The following is a 13,036-nucleotide window of genomic DNA, read 5'->3' as shown; positions in this document are numbered from 1 at the left end:
CTTTTATTCGATCGATAAGTTTTCACTCGACCTTTTACTCGATCGGTAGGTTTTCACTTGGATGGTAAACTTTTCGCTCAGATTTCCCGACTAAAAACACAGCCTGATCTTGATTTGCCTCTCCAGGTTGCATACGACCTCGGATTGAGACAAATATATATGAAAATCGATCGGCTCGACGAGAAGAAACTTTTCCGTGTTGAAGGTTTTTCAATTCAAGGCCGTCTTGAGGGCCTAATTGCTCACGCATTGCATCAGACACTCATCAACATGTGTCTGGTGTCAAGCGTAATATTTTGGTCTCTGGCTTGTCCAGACCGTATTAACTATAACTTTTGCATATGAATTCGGATTGAGATGATTTATATATCAAAATCGATTGCCTCGACGAGACGAAGATAATTTCTTAAGAGTGCTCCTTCATCCGAGGTCATCTTAAAGACGTGATTGGCCAAAAACCACTCGAAACATTGAATTATGCCACTTGGAGTATAGTTTCGGTCCGTAAGATAAGGTCGAATGAATATAACCGAAACATCAAAGTTGTTCCACTCGACGACATGAATCTTTTCATGCTGAAAAAACCCGTTCACTCGAGACCATCTTCATTGCAATCTGTATCTTGCCAAAATCAGGTGTCAACACATGCCCTCCTGTTTTCTGGCAGAGCTTGCGTGCCAGAAAATACCTTGCTTAGGGTAATGTTTAAGCACGATGTCAACACTCCATCGGCTGTGCATGTTGAGTATGATAATTTTAATCGTCCATATGCTCATGTTTGTTGCTTCTTCGGTAGAGCCTCTTGGATAATAGTTGTCTGAAAACAACAATTGGATGTCACAAAGGCTTCCACGTAAGTTTCTTATGTCAATCCGGACCTTGCATTTGTCCAGGCGTTCCCTGGGAATATTAGAACCCTTCAACGAAGACGGTTGCCGAACGATTATGACCATGCACCTCAAAGGAATACTGTCAACTGTTCGGCGACTCAACTCGTTATCAAAGTACACCATCAAGCCTCCGCCGAACAACGTCTGTCTCCTGACTTGAATCCTGCAAATAAATAACATTTGGAGTCGGGGCTCTTTTATGCACTAGACCCTTGATTGTTGGTCAACTCAATAATTAAGTCGGCCTCGCCAGTATTGGCAAACACTGAGCATCGGCTATAGGAGTAGGAGATCAACCATGGTGAACACCATTAGCCAGATGCCGGCTTTGTCAACACAATGAATTCTGAGGGCGATATGCAAATATCGGCCATGCGTTCTCATCTCAAAGGAGCTCGGGAGTCTATCCACCAAAGTGTGAATAGCCGAAATAAGTCAGATGTTTCGGCTGAGGATAAATTCCATAGCGTTGATTTTGATGGTACGATTGAAGAATGTGGATGACACGCCTCCTGGAGGCTCCTATAGTGAGATGAGAATTGTCGTCCTCGCCTATAGGCTTTACGTGTGTACTCCCTTATTTCTGCTGGCTTCGCAACAGGAGATGTGATGCCGCTCTTGACTTGAGGATTTCCCTTAGGAGCCCAGGCCATGTTCCTCTTCTCCAGCTCTTTGGCCCTAAGCCGATTCAACTTCTTTTGTTGCAAATATGGTAAGCCGAGTGGGCGTCCCGGCTGGGATTTTGGTTTATGCACTAGCAAGTTCTTCCTGGCTTTGGGCATCTCCGGCTTGGCCTGTCCAAACTCGGCGATTGGATCCTTGAAATTTACTTGCTTCACTTTCTTGTCCTTAGCAGCCAACATAGACTCGGCTGACTTCTTGTCATTTGGAGTCGGATCTGAAATAGCACATTTGCAGCCGTCCTTTTTCACTCGGTACACTTGCTTGACCACGTCCATCTTTTTTGCTGAGGTCCATACCGATTCTTTTTGGTTGAGCCGATCTTTAACATGTGGTTTTTGAACAAACGATGATCCACTGAGAGCTTCATAGATTTGGTGAGGTGGTTTAGAATACGATAGACGGTGTGTCCTTGATTTATACTTGCCCCATGATTGATATGAATAATAGCCGGCAGGGGGAGGTATCCATGACATCGGCATTCGTGGCCCAAAATGAGGATATGGAGTCTGTTTGCTCAACTTCTTCCTTCGGTAATCCCGGTCTTCAAATTTATGCCTTGGAGGTGACTTCGATGCTTTTGTTTCACTCGGCCGATAAGCACTCTTTGCCTCACTTATCTTCTGATATTTTTCTAATAACTGTGCGAAAGTGACTTTCGGCTTTTTACCTCTGTGCTTACCATTGCCTTTGCTTTCCTTAGTTGTGTGTGCATCGGTCTTTGAATTTTGTCGTTGCCCCCCAGTGCTAGATGTCGCCATTGTAGTTTTGATGGAATTTCCGTCTTCAAGATTGTTCTGGATGCATTTTTTAACAATATCCTTGCTCGAAGACCTGGCCCCGTCATCATTGGTGTGTACCTGTGCACTTTTAGATGAATCGGCTGGAGATAGCCGAGTCAACATTTGATTGCCGTCAATACCAATCTGATCCGACTGGCCAAATGATCGCGCCTCAACAAACTCCAATCGTCTTATTTTGTCCGATTGCTCGACTTGATGGATCATGTTGCAATCTTTCACATTTTTCTCGAACATTCGCCCTTGTCTTGACGGCTCGACATTGTGATCAATTATAATAATAAGATTAGTCGGCGATGTACTAATGATGTGATCAACTATGCCTGCACTGGACGTACACTCCTGGTCCATTAACCGATATTGTAATACTGGATTTGAAACAAAACAACCGAGTGGTGCTAGCTTAGTGTCATCTGACTCGGCTATGCACTGATTTTTGTCGTCCTTTCCCTATGCTTTTGAATCGGCTATCTCGAAGGACTTTGGACCTGGCTTTATATTCCTGCAACCAAAATAATCACAGAATATACGTCTCACCTGAGACCAAATGTTAGCCAAGCATGAAACAAACAAAGTTGTCCATATGAATATAAATTTTAGTTGGCATGACGGGAACAACTTTGGTTGTGATAAGCTGTCACTATTAGCCTCTATGAATGATACCATATGTTGCCTAGCATGATTAGTGATAAGATCATTTCTAACAAACAGATTAATCATCTCGATTGGTCTTTTAAAATTAATTAGAATCTTACTAATGGGTGCATCAACAGTATGATTTTGACCGAATCGAAAATTGAATAAACTGTCTGCTAGGTGTACCTTTGTGAAGACTTTGGAAGGAGAAGATGGTTGCACCACTGGAACAATATCTTGCTCCACTTCTGAATAAATTCTCCAACACCTCTTCCTCTTCTTCTGGATCTTGTACCTCATCACTCGGATTGCCTGAGTAGATTTCACTCGGATTGCTCGAGTATATTTCAGTCGGATTGCCCGAGTGGATTTCACTCGGACGCTCTTTGTCAGTTGAACTTTGCTCGACTGCATGCTCTGGTTCTTGATCTTCATCACTAGCCAAACTTTGTTTGGCCATATAACTTTTCTCTTGATGCTCATCAATTTCTTTGGCACGGAACTCATAGGGCAGCATGTAAGCTCCCTCACATCCAGAAAAATTGAGCAGGGCCAATTTGTTGTGTTTACCGTTTCTTTGCTCGGTGAAGCTTGCATCTTCTGTTTTGGTACAGGTGGCAATAATTGGCTTGATGCACTCAACTATAGCTGGCGATGCATTTGTCTGGAACGATGCACTCGGCTGGTATGATGTACTCGGCTGGCTCGATGCAACGCACTCGGCCTTAAATGTCTCGGTGCTCAATCGGGTTTCAATTGAATCCACCATTGTCTTGTGACTAAAGGAACCGTTCAACTCAGATGTACACGACTTAATCATATTTGACTCGGTTTCAACTAAATCAACGGTATTAGCCAAGTGAACCCTTTCTTGCTGATTTGCTTGCAAAACTTCTTTTTTGGCTTGCCTCAACATCACAGAGGAACCATCATGATTGCTGAATGGAAGAAGGGACTTGACATATTCTTGCAAATATTCCTCTCCACGTCTCTTCTTGTGTGCTTCATAAGCATGTTGATATTCTGCTGGTAATTCCTCAAGAGTTGGCGTAGTAAAGCCGTTGACACTATTCCCTATGAGCTCTGGCTTGTTCTTGTCCACTTGGGCCACATATTTTTCTTTAAACTCAGCCCTGCTTGGATCGGCTTGCCCGCCAATACTTTTAGGATCTTTCGGCAATGAATTGATGTTGCCAAAATTTTGCGATTGTATAGGGGGTGTATAACATGCTGCAATGATAGGTGAAGGCATGTGCATCGTTGTTGAATATTTTCTCTCGACAATTTGATCAATCAACACTTCGTCTTCTTTCAAAACCCTAGCTCTTATTGCCTCATAATCAGGAACCAATCCCTTGTTGTGTTGCTCAAGGCAAATAGCACTAATCTTCTTATTTTGGGCTAAAATTTTTAATGCAGCCAGAGCCACCTCATCTCCTGCAATATTAGGCACATATGCTCCTATAGAATCTCCATTCACTCGGCCATAACCATGAAGGTGAGCCGAGTCATGAATATTTTTAGTTTCATACGCCACTGAACAATTAATCTGACGAGGTGTAGTATATGATGTTTGAGGATAACCGACCAAATAGCTAACAGAAGCATGGCCGATTCCCCCATCCATCGGCATGTTTGGGGATGAACCCGCATATTGCGAGTCGGCTGCCGATGGATAAAACTGTGAGACGCCCTCCTGTACATGAGGTGTCATATATTGATCACTTGAACAAATCGTGTCGTTCACCGGCATATTGAAAGATGTTGTCGATGCACGAAAGTTCAGATTCATAAGTTGCATGTCGCGATTCTGTAAATTCCAAGTTTCTCCAACGGAATAACTAGTCGACCTTTGCTCGTTAGGGCTAGCCGACATGACATGTCCATTGAAAGATCTAGCAACATCAACATAATGGCTATTTGCATCTACGTAAGGAGATTGATGATACATGTTACCGTTGTAGATTGCAGCCGCTTGATGACGCTCTCCTCGTAGCAAAAACAGGCTGGATACTGTTCAAAGCTTCGTCCCCAGCGGAGTCGCCAAAAAGTGTGTTGACACACGAACACGTCACCATGTACCCTTGACGCCGGGGGTGATGCACCGCAGCTCACGTCGAAGGAGACCCGACCGACAGCGCGATACGCAAGACAGTCGATGGGCGCTTTTGAAGACCCAAAACCCCACACGCCCGGGAGGGACCCCGTCAGGGAGTGCGGCGGCTATGGGCTGCCCTAGGTCGATTCACTCGCCCCTAGAGCCTCGTGGATCGCTGCCCTCCAACGCGAAGAACGAACGAAGAACGAGAAAGAAAGATACAAGGGTAGGGAATAAAGATAGATGAACACAAAAGTGTAATAGATTGATTGGTTCGATTGGTGTTGTTCAATCACCATCACCCCCAACATATATAAGAGGCGGCTGTACTTCCCGTACAAGCAAAGGATTCATCTAGGCTTTCCTTACAGAAAAATACATCAATTCACGTCCTAGAGTCCTAGTTCTATTCCAACTCGGATTCAGTCTGAATCTGGCCCAACTTCTGTCTTCCTCCTTGCGCGGGCCGCCGAGCTTGCATATGACCTTCGATCAAGACGGCCCAAATATGAAACTTGTGCGCCTTGACGAGACGAACAATTCTTATGTTGAACACTTTTCCAAATAGACGAGACGAACAATTCTTATGTTGAACACTTTTCCAAATAAGACCATCTTGAATATTCTACGAAGCCATCTTTAATATCCAGTCGGACTCGGTCATGTAAGACTGGATTGTCCGAGTCTCGTAGTGAACTTACAGGCCTATACTATCTCTATGATAATGACTCCAAAACCAAAGTTCACCGTTTTGACGATGCGCACAACTTCCGTGTTGATCACTTTTCCATCCGAGGTCATCTGGATTACCTTTCGGGCACATCTTCAGTTTCACTCGGATCCGAGCTCATCCACTCGGATATTAGAGTTTTTCGTCCGACTGGACCTTTTCACTCGGATGTTAGAGTCTTTCACTCGGAAGACAATCTTTCACTTGGATGACTATAATTTCACTCGGAAGGCAATATCTTACTCGAACGCCAAGTTTTCATTCCGATGGTAATCTTTTCACTCGGAATAACTTCACTCGGATGATAATTTCACTTGGATTACTATATTTTCACTTCACTCGGATGGTAATTTCACTCGGATTACTATATTTTCATTCAGAAGCCAATCTTTTACTCGATCGATAAGTTTTCACTCGACCTTTTACTCGATCGGTAGGTTTTCACTCGGATTTCCCGACTAAAAACACAGCCTGATCTTGATTTGCCTCTCCAGGTTGCATACGACCTCGGATTGAGACAAATTATATATGAAAATCGATCGGCTCGACGAGAAGAAACTTTTCCGTTTTGAAGGTTTTTCAATTCAAGGCCGTCTTGAGGGCCTAATTGCTCACGCATTGCATCAGACACTCATCAACATGTGTCTGGTGTCAAGCGTAATATTTTGGTCTCTGGCTTGTCCAGACCGTATTAACTATAACTTTTGCATATGAACTCGGATTGAGATGATTTATATATCAAAATCGATTGCCTCGACGAGACGAAGAAAATTTCTTAAGAGTGCTCCTTCATCCGAGGTCATCTTGAAGACGCGATTGGCCAAAAACCACTCGAAACATTGAATTATGCCACTTGGAGTATAGTTTCGGTCCGTAAGATAAGGTCGAATGAATATAACCGAAACATCAAAGTTGTTCCACTCGGCGACGTGAATCTTTTCATGCTGAAAAAACCCGTTCACTCGAGACCATCTTCATTGCAATCTGTATCTTGCCAAAATCAGGTGTCAACAGAGGGCGACCAGCCTGCCGTCGCCTCGGGTTTTGTAAGTATCACGAGGCAAAGGGAATTGTATGCGATAACAGAAAGTTCACTCGATAAAGATCTTCGTTGTTATGCGAGAATTTTTATGGGTGTCCATATCCCGCTAATAATTGTTGATCGGGAGGTGTTCCAGACATGCCCGCATATTATCGAACCTGTAGGTTCACGTACTTAACGCCTAGTGGTATTTAAGAGAACTAGGAGGTATAGAGAATGAAAGAAGAGCTTCTCAAAGTGCTTCATATGATCCCAAAAGTGGTTAGGTGATGTCCAAAAGTGTCTTGAAAGATGATGCAAGCTTATGGTGAGATGTTGTTTGGCGAATTCACTCTCTCGCGTTGAACCGCAGGCCCTATCGCCCCCCCCCCCCGCCCCCCCCCCCCCCCCTACTTTTGGACCATATGGTTCTTGGCGTCAGAACAACAACTATAGGGTGGTCACCATGTTGGCATTATTTATCTTTTTAGTCTCAACTTTTTCTTCTTTTTTTGTGATTTTGAAATTTTAATTTCCTAAAAAGTTGAAAGTTTGGAACTCTAAAAGTCCAAAAATCTAAAAGCTCAAATTTCAAAAGGTTGAAACTTGAATTCAGAATTCTGAAAACCGAAATTTCAAAAGTTTCAAATTCCGAAAGCCGACACACAAATTTCTGAAAATCTGCACCACAAATTCCAAAAGTCCCCCCAAAAAAGAAAACTTTCTAAAATGATATGTTCTTGTTTTTAGCAGATGTACTTCCTCCGTTTCAAAATACTTGTCGTGATTTTAGTTCAAAGTAAAAAAAGAGCATACCAGCGCAGCCACGAGTTAACCATGTCATTCCTGGGCATTTCATAGGGTATGGGGAGTCTATAAAAGAAGGTGCTCTGTACGTGAGAAATTAAACACGGGTTTATGACAAATAAACAACTTCTCAATCCTCTAACCCACCAACGAACTCATACCCTTAAACACGCATTTTTCCTTTCTGTAAAAAAGGAAATTGCTTCTGGATCTAAGGCTCCAAGGAGCCCGATTTTCGGAAATTTCAAAAGATTTTTTTTCAAGAAAAAACTTTGAAGTTTCAAATTGTGAAAACAAATACACATATACGTAGGGATGTACACTACATGTATGTGCAGTTTCATGATGAAAAATCATGTATATCTAGCCAGCACACAATTCACTATGGAAGTTCATGATTTTTTTTGTAGCTTATTACATCGTAACTTATCTCATCATGAAAACTTACAGACATGTAATATACATCCATATCTATGTGTATGTTTTGTTTCAGATTTATTTAAAACTTTAAAATACGATGATTTTACCTGTTCAGCACCCACCCGGGAAGAGAAAACCCATCCCATCTGTGACAGAGACAAAGGCACCTTAAACAAACAGGAACGGTCATGAAAAATGCACTCGAGTCCGTCATCATCAGGCTAGATGCATTAGTTCATTGTTCAACCCATACAAGGTCTGCACCACGATCTGCTACCTACTACTCCTATCTAGGTTAAAAATCCTGCTACACTGAGACCGAGAGTGCGATGATTCTACATGCAACCAGCACGAAACTGCATTAGCCGAGTCTCCAGCATCATCGAAGAAATTGCTTCTCTAACAAACTGCAAAAGAAACAAACATATTTGACATGTCAGCATCTATATGGATAAATCAGAACTGTATACAGGAGCATTTTATTTAGTATACTTCAGACTGCTGATCGAGTCTTAGGGGGCTGACTGACATAAAGACAAACAGAACCCTTGCAAAAGGAGAAGATTTAAGACAACAAGGAAAACTATCCTGACGGTTTCTACGAGTACATCTCTGATGTTGATCGATTAAGTTTGGGCATTTGGCAACAGTCCCAGACTTCATGAATAAACTGTAGCTCCCCATGAATTTTCATAGCTAGCATAAGTAACAAAATAAGGTTGCCATAATCAAAATCTCAAACCAATAGGGAAATGAGATCTAACTCCAGTGCTGGAAACACAGTTATGTTTGGTCATAACTCATAAGCAAGCGGGTTTGTATTTTTTTATCCGCAAACTGAGCTTGGCAAATTCTCAAATCGGAGCTTTGGCAAAAGATAAAGAAATATTGGATTCAAGTATTCGACCTAGGCAAATAATGGTAAGAACAATGTACCTGTGCTCCGATCGAACAATGTATTGGAAGCACACATCTTCACTTCTGTTCATCCTCAGAGTCCTCGGAAGTTTGGTCGCTTTCATAGTCTGGGGTTGCTCTAAAAATGTAGACCTGCATCATTTACATAACTAATGAGGTTGCACAATATGGCACTTGGCAGTGAAATAAAACGACCACCTCGCAATTAGGACTTAAAAAGAATTCCTTCCATTATCTAAAAAGATATAACTGAGGACACTTAAAAGACTATGAATGAATGAAATGATTCCTAGAGGCTCTTTTAGATCTGGCTGGAATGAATATGAAGGTATATACAGTAGGGATGCTGAGCAATAACATAATTTCCTGCAAACTGTGTGCAGAATTAATTGGCAGTCCAAACAAGCCTAGTTTCTCATCTATGAATAAGTAGACACAGCTCACCGGTCTCAATTTCGGATATGGCATATAACCCACTTTATAATTTAAACCTAAGACATACGGAACATTGAAGTTTAATACTACGCAATGACTCTAGTGCACAGTCTAGTTATTATGTAGACTTAACAGATTTTTTTCATGTATATAAACTTAAAGACCATTGTTTCGACAGACGAACAACGTTAACTAGTATGAGACCACCAAGCAACTTTCAGGAATGTTCAATAATCATAAGGCCGCATTTGGAACACAAGGAATTCCACAAAAAAATCACAGGAAAACAAGTTATATATGCAATCCTACTGAATGTGGAGTTCCGAAAAGTAAAAGCAGAGCGTTTTTTACCCATGGAGCCGAGGGCATGCTAAATCTCACCTTGAACTTTGCGATCTCTATCAGCTGAAAAACCAAGCAATCGCCATTTTCAAGGTCATAGTCGACGGCAAACTCTCTCCACCCCTTGCTGAGGTAGCAGTGTCTGCCCTGTCTGCTGGCATTGTACATCATGTGGGACTCGTCATCCGCCTCATCCACCACGACGACTGGCTCATCGTGCGCCGGGAGGTACTCGGTGAACTGCTTCGGGATTGTCTGTCATAACACGATGCATATGACCCACCAAATGAACATCCATCCGATCCAAGAACCACATTGCCTCACATTCAGTGGAAGTTTTCTTGATACAATACCATAAAGTTTGCCCTGCTGGCGCAGGCGTGGGTGATGGGCTTGACGAAGGCGGGCCAGCGGATCTGGTGAATCTGGCGCTGGAGATCCTCGGCCTTGGCGGCGGCGGTGGCCTTCTCCTCGTCGGTTGCCCCTTTCCAAACTTCATTGGCGTACAGTCCCTGGTAGTCGCGCTGCTTTGCGCCCGCGAGGTAGTTGGGCTGCTCCGGGAGGCTGGCGACGCGGCCGGACCGCCGGAGCTCGCCGGGGGGCGGGGCCTTGGGCTTCTGCGACACGGAAGCAGCGGACCAGTCATATATACGGGAGAAAAAGGAGATGGAAGACCGGAGCCAAGTACTAAGAAGAAGGGAGAGGAACTGACGGACCGGCCTGGGCTTGGGGTTGGGCTTGGGCCTGGCGGCGGCCTCGCGGACGGCGGCGGAGAGGTGGTGCAGGCGGAGCTCCTCCACCTTCCGGCGGTTCTCCTCAATCTGCCTCCGGCGCTGCTCCTCGTACGAGTTCGATTCCGCCATTTCCCCTCCCTGACTCTGCTAATCTGCTTTCTCCCCTTCTTTCTTCTTGTGTGTTTTCCTGCTTTCGCTCTGTTTGGGGGGAGAACTGGACGGAGCAGGGAATGGGGAAAAGTGGCGTGGCCCTAGATTCATCTCCTTTCCTCTTCTAACGCATCTCTCTTTTTTTTTTTGCAACACTTCTAACGCATCTCCAACGCCGACCTACGCAACCGATTCGGAAGTCTTTTGCCATGCAACATGATCCTGCATCAGTCCTTTGAGCGGTTGGGATGTGCTCTAGACGTGTTTTTTTCCACCAAATCCGAGGCAAAGTGAGGGGTTTTACGGGCGTTCGGACCGCTGTCATGTCTGCTTTCAGACTACCCTGACCTAAACAAAAATCTCACCCGCCTCTCGTGTGCTTTTTTTTGTGTGTGTGTCAAATAAGGAGTTGCGAGTCAGACAAATCTAAATCGTTGTGTCATATTTGGCGCAGGGAAAGGATATACCTTTCACAATCTTATTTTCCTCTTCAAAATCAATTATCATACTTCTGCATAGTGAGCAACAAAGGCGATGTATGAACCATAAACACTCCCTTCCAATTGTCTCACTCATCAGTGCCTCCAAATTCACTCTTGGCTTAACCTAACTCAATCCCACATGCAGTTGTGCCCAAATTCAAACTTCGATGACCTTCTTCAGCGAGGTTGTGTTTGCCAACCCTTTTTTGTTCTTATAAATGGGTCGATGACCATTAATCAATGACCTCTCCTCCTCCTCCTCCTCCTCCTTCTTCTTCTTCTTCTTCTTCTCCTCCTCCTCCTCCTCCTCCTCCTCCTCCTCTTTCTGCTTCTCCTCCTCCTCCTCCTCCTTCTTTCTTCTTCTTCTTCTTCTTCTTCTTCTTCTTCTTCTGCGATTAACATGATTAATGTGAAGGACGTATGAGAAGGTTTAATTGATTGAACGACGTATGGAAGGTATTAATGTGATTAAGCAGCGTATGATAAGGTGCCATGGGAAAAAAAACCGGCTAGGCAAAAAAATCAATGATGGGACGTGGTGAGAGGGGGGAACCGGTTAAAGAAGAGTTCTGCCTGACAGCAAAAGGAACACTACTTTTTTAAGCAAGTAGAGATAGGATATTTTGTCTTTTTACTAAGAAATATATTTCTTGGTATTTTTTCACAAAACTACACACATAAGTAGGTTGGACACACAGGTTTGACATCCCAAAATTTCAAAAAAATTTAAATTTATTTGATTTATTTTTTGAATTTAATACTCGTATAGAGGGGTGGAGTATCCTAGTGCTTCAAATCCTCTTCCTACAACCAACCAAAGATAACACTTGATAATTTCTATTTATGTAAGTCATAATGGTTACTCAATTAGAGAGAATAGGTTTTGATGAATTTAGGTACTCATATACGTGAGATAATTGGGGTTGTGGTCCTACATGAAACGCTCCATGAAATCTACACGAAAAACTAGCTGGGGTAGTTTTTAAGGTGGATTTTGATAAAGCGTACGATAAGGTTAAATGGTCATTTCTTTAGTAGGCCTTACGGATGAAAAGGATTCGATCATTCCTAGAGAAACCAGGTAGATTCTTTCACGTAAAAAGGAAGTGTCGGAATCAAAGTGAATGATGACATAGGTCATTATTTCCAGACACACAAGTGTCTGAGGCAAGGAGACCCGATGTCACCTATTCTGTTCAACATAGTGGTGGACATGTTGACGATCCTAATAGGAAGAGCTAAGGACAATGGCCAGGTAGGCGGGCTCGTCCCGCATCTAGTGGACGGAGGAGTGTCTATCTTACAGTACGTCGATTATACTATCATCTTTATGGAGCATGATTTGGCAAAAGCAAGAAATATGAAGCTTGTGTTATGCTTATTCGAACAGTTGTCGGGGTTAAAGATTAACTTTCATAAAAGTGAATAGTTATACTTTGGAAGAGCTAAAGACAAATAAGAAGCTTACAAACAATTGTTCGGGTGTGAATTAGGTTCCTTGTCCTTTACGTATTTGGGTATACTAATACACCATCGCAAGCTTTCCAACAAAGAGTGGAAGTGCATTGAGGATCGATTTGAAAAGAAACTAAGCTGCTGGAATGTAACGCCCCGAGACCGACGCGCCAGGTGTCTTCCAGTTTTTCGTTGTTGTTACCTTGTCATTTGCTTGCGTGTCGCATCTTGCCATGTCATCATCCGCATTACATCATCATGTTTTCGAAACTTGCATCCGTCCAGGTCTCCCCGTTCCTTCCGTTGTCCGTTCGCGCCCGCGGCATGTCCAAAATAGTATTTTATAAGTGGCCGGAAAATGTTCTCGGAATGGGTTGAAAGTTGGCATGCGGTGTTGTTATGTTGTAGGTAAGCCGCCTGCCAAGTTTCATCGCATT

General features: G+C 43.2%; 1 protein-coding gene across 2 annotated transcripts; it reads right to left on the bottom strand.

Moving 5' to 3' along the window:
• Positions 1-8,232: 8,232 nt before the first annotated feature.
• LOC125553021 (B3 domain-containing protein Os06g0194400-like) lies at positions 8,233-10,792 on the bottom strand. Of its 2 annotated transcripts, none has more exons than XM_048716756.1 (5): positions 10,495-10,792; positions 10,132-10,395; positions 9,818-10,033; positions 9,020-9,133; positions 8,233-8,490 (listed from the first exon to the last, which is right to left on the bottom strand). In XM_048716756.1, exons 1-4 carry the CDS (start codon positions 10,639-10,641, stop codon positions 9,059-9,061), a joined length of 702 nt encoding a protein of 233 aa, XP_048572713.1. In that variant the 5' UTR covers positions 10,642-10,792; the 3' UTR covers positions 8,233-8,490; positions 9,020-9,058. The 2 variants fall into 2 exon arrangements, with proteins under 2 accessions (XP_048572713.1, XP_048572714.1); XM_048716757.1 differs by having other exon boundaries at positions 10,132-10,396; positions 10,502-10,792.
• Between the last annotated feature and the right edge of the window lie 2,244 nt (positions 10,793-13,036).

Source organism: Triticum urartu, chromosome 4, assembly GCF_003073215.2.
Source record: "Triticum urartu cultivar G1812 chromosome 4, Tu2.1, whole genome shotgun sequence".
NCBI classification, from domain to species: domain Eukaryota; kingdom Viridiplantae; phylum Streptophyta; class Magnoliopsida; order Poales; family Poaceae; genus Triticum; species Triticum urartu.
The sequence above is the reverse complement of the archived record's forward strand: the minus strand, read 5'-3'. Positions and strand labels throughout refer to the sequence as shown.

Excerpts from the sequence above, each read along its gene's own strand:
- LOC125553021 (XM_048716756.1), bottom strand. The coding sequence starts at position 10,641 with ATGGCGGAATCGAACTCGTACGAGGAGCAGCGCCGGAGGCAGATTGAG. Across the intron at positions 10,034-10,131 it reads CCAGCAGGGCAAACTTTATG|ACAATCCCGAAGCAGTTCAC; the intron begins GTATTGTATCAA and ends GTGTTATGACAG. Across the intron at positions 9,134-9,817 it reads TAGAGATCGCAAAGTTCAAG|GTCTACATTTTTAGAGCAAC; the intron begins GTGAGATTTAGC and ends TAAATGATGCAG.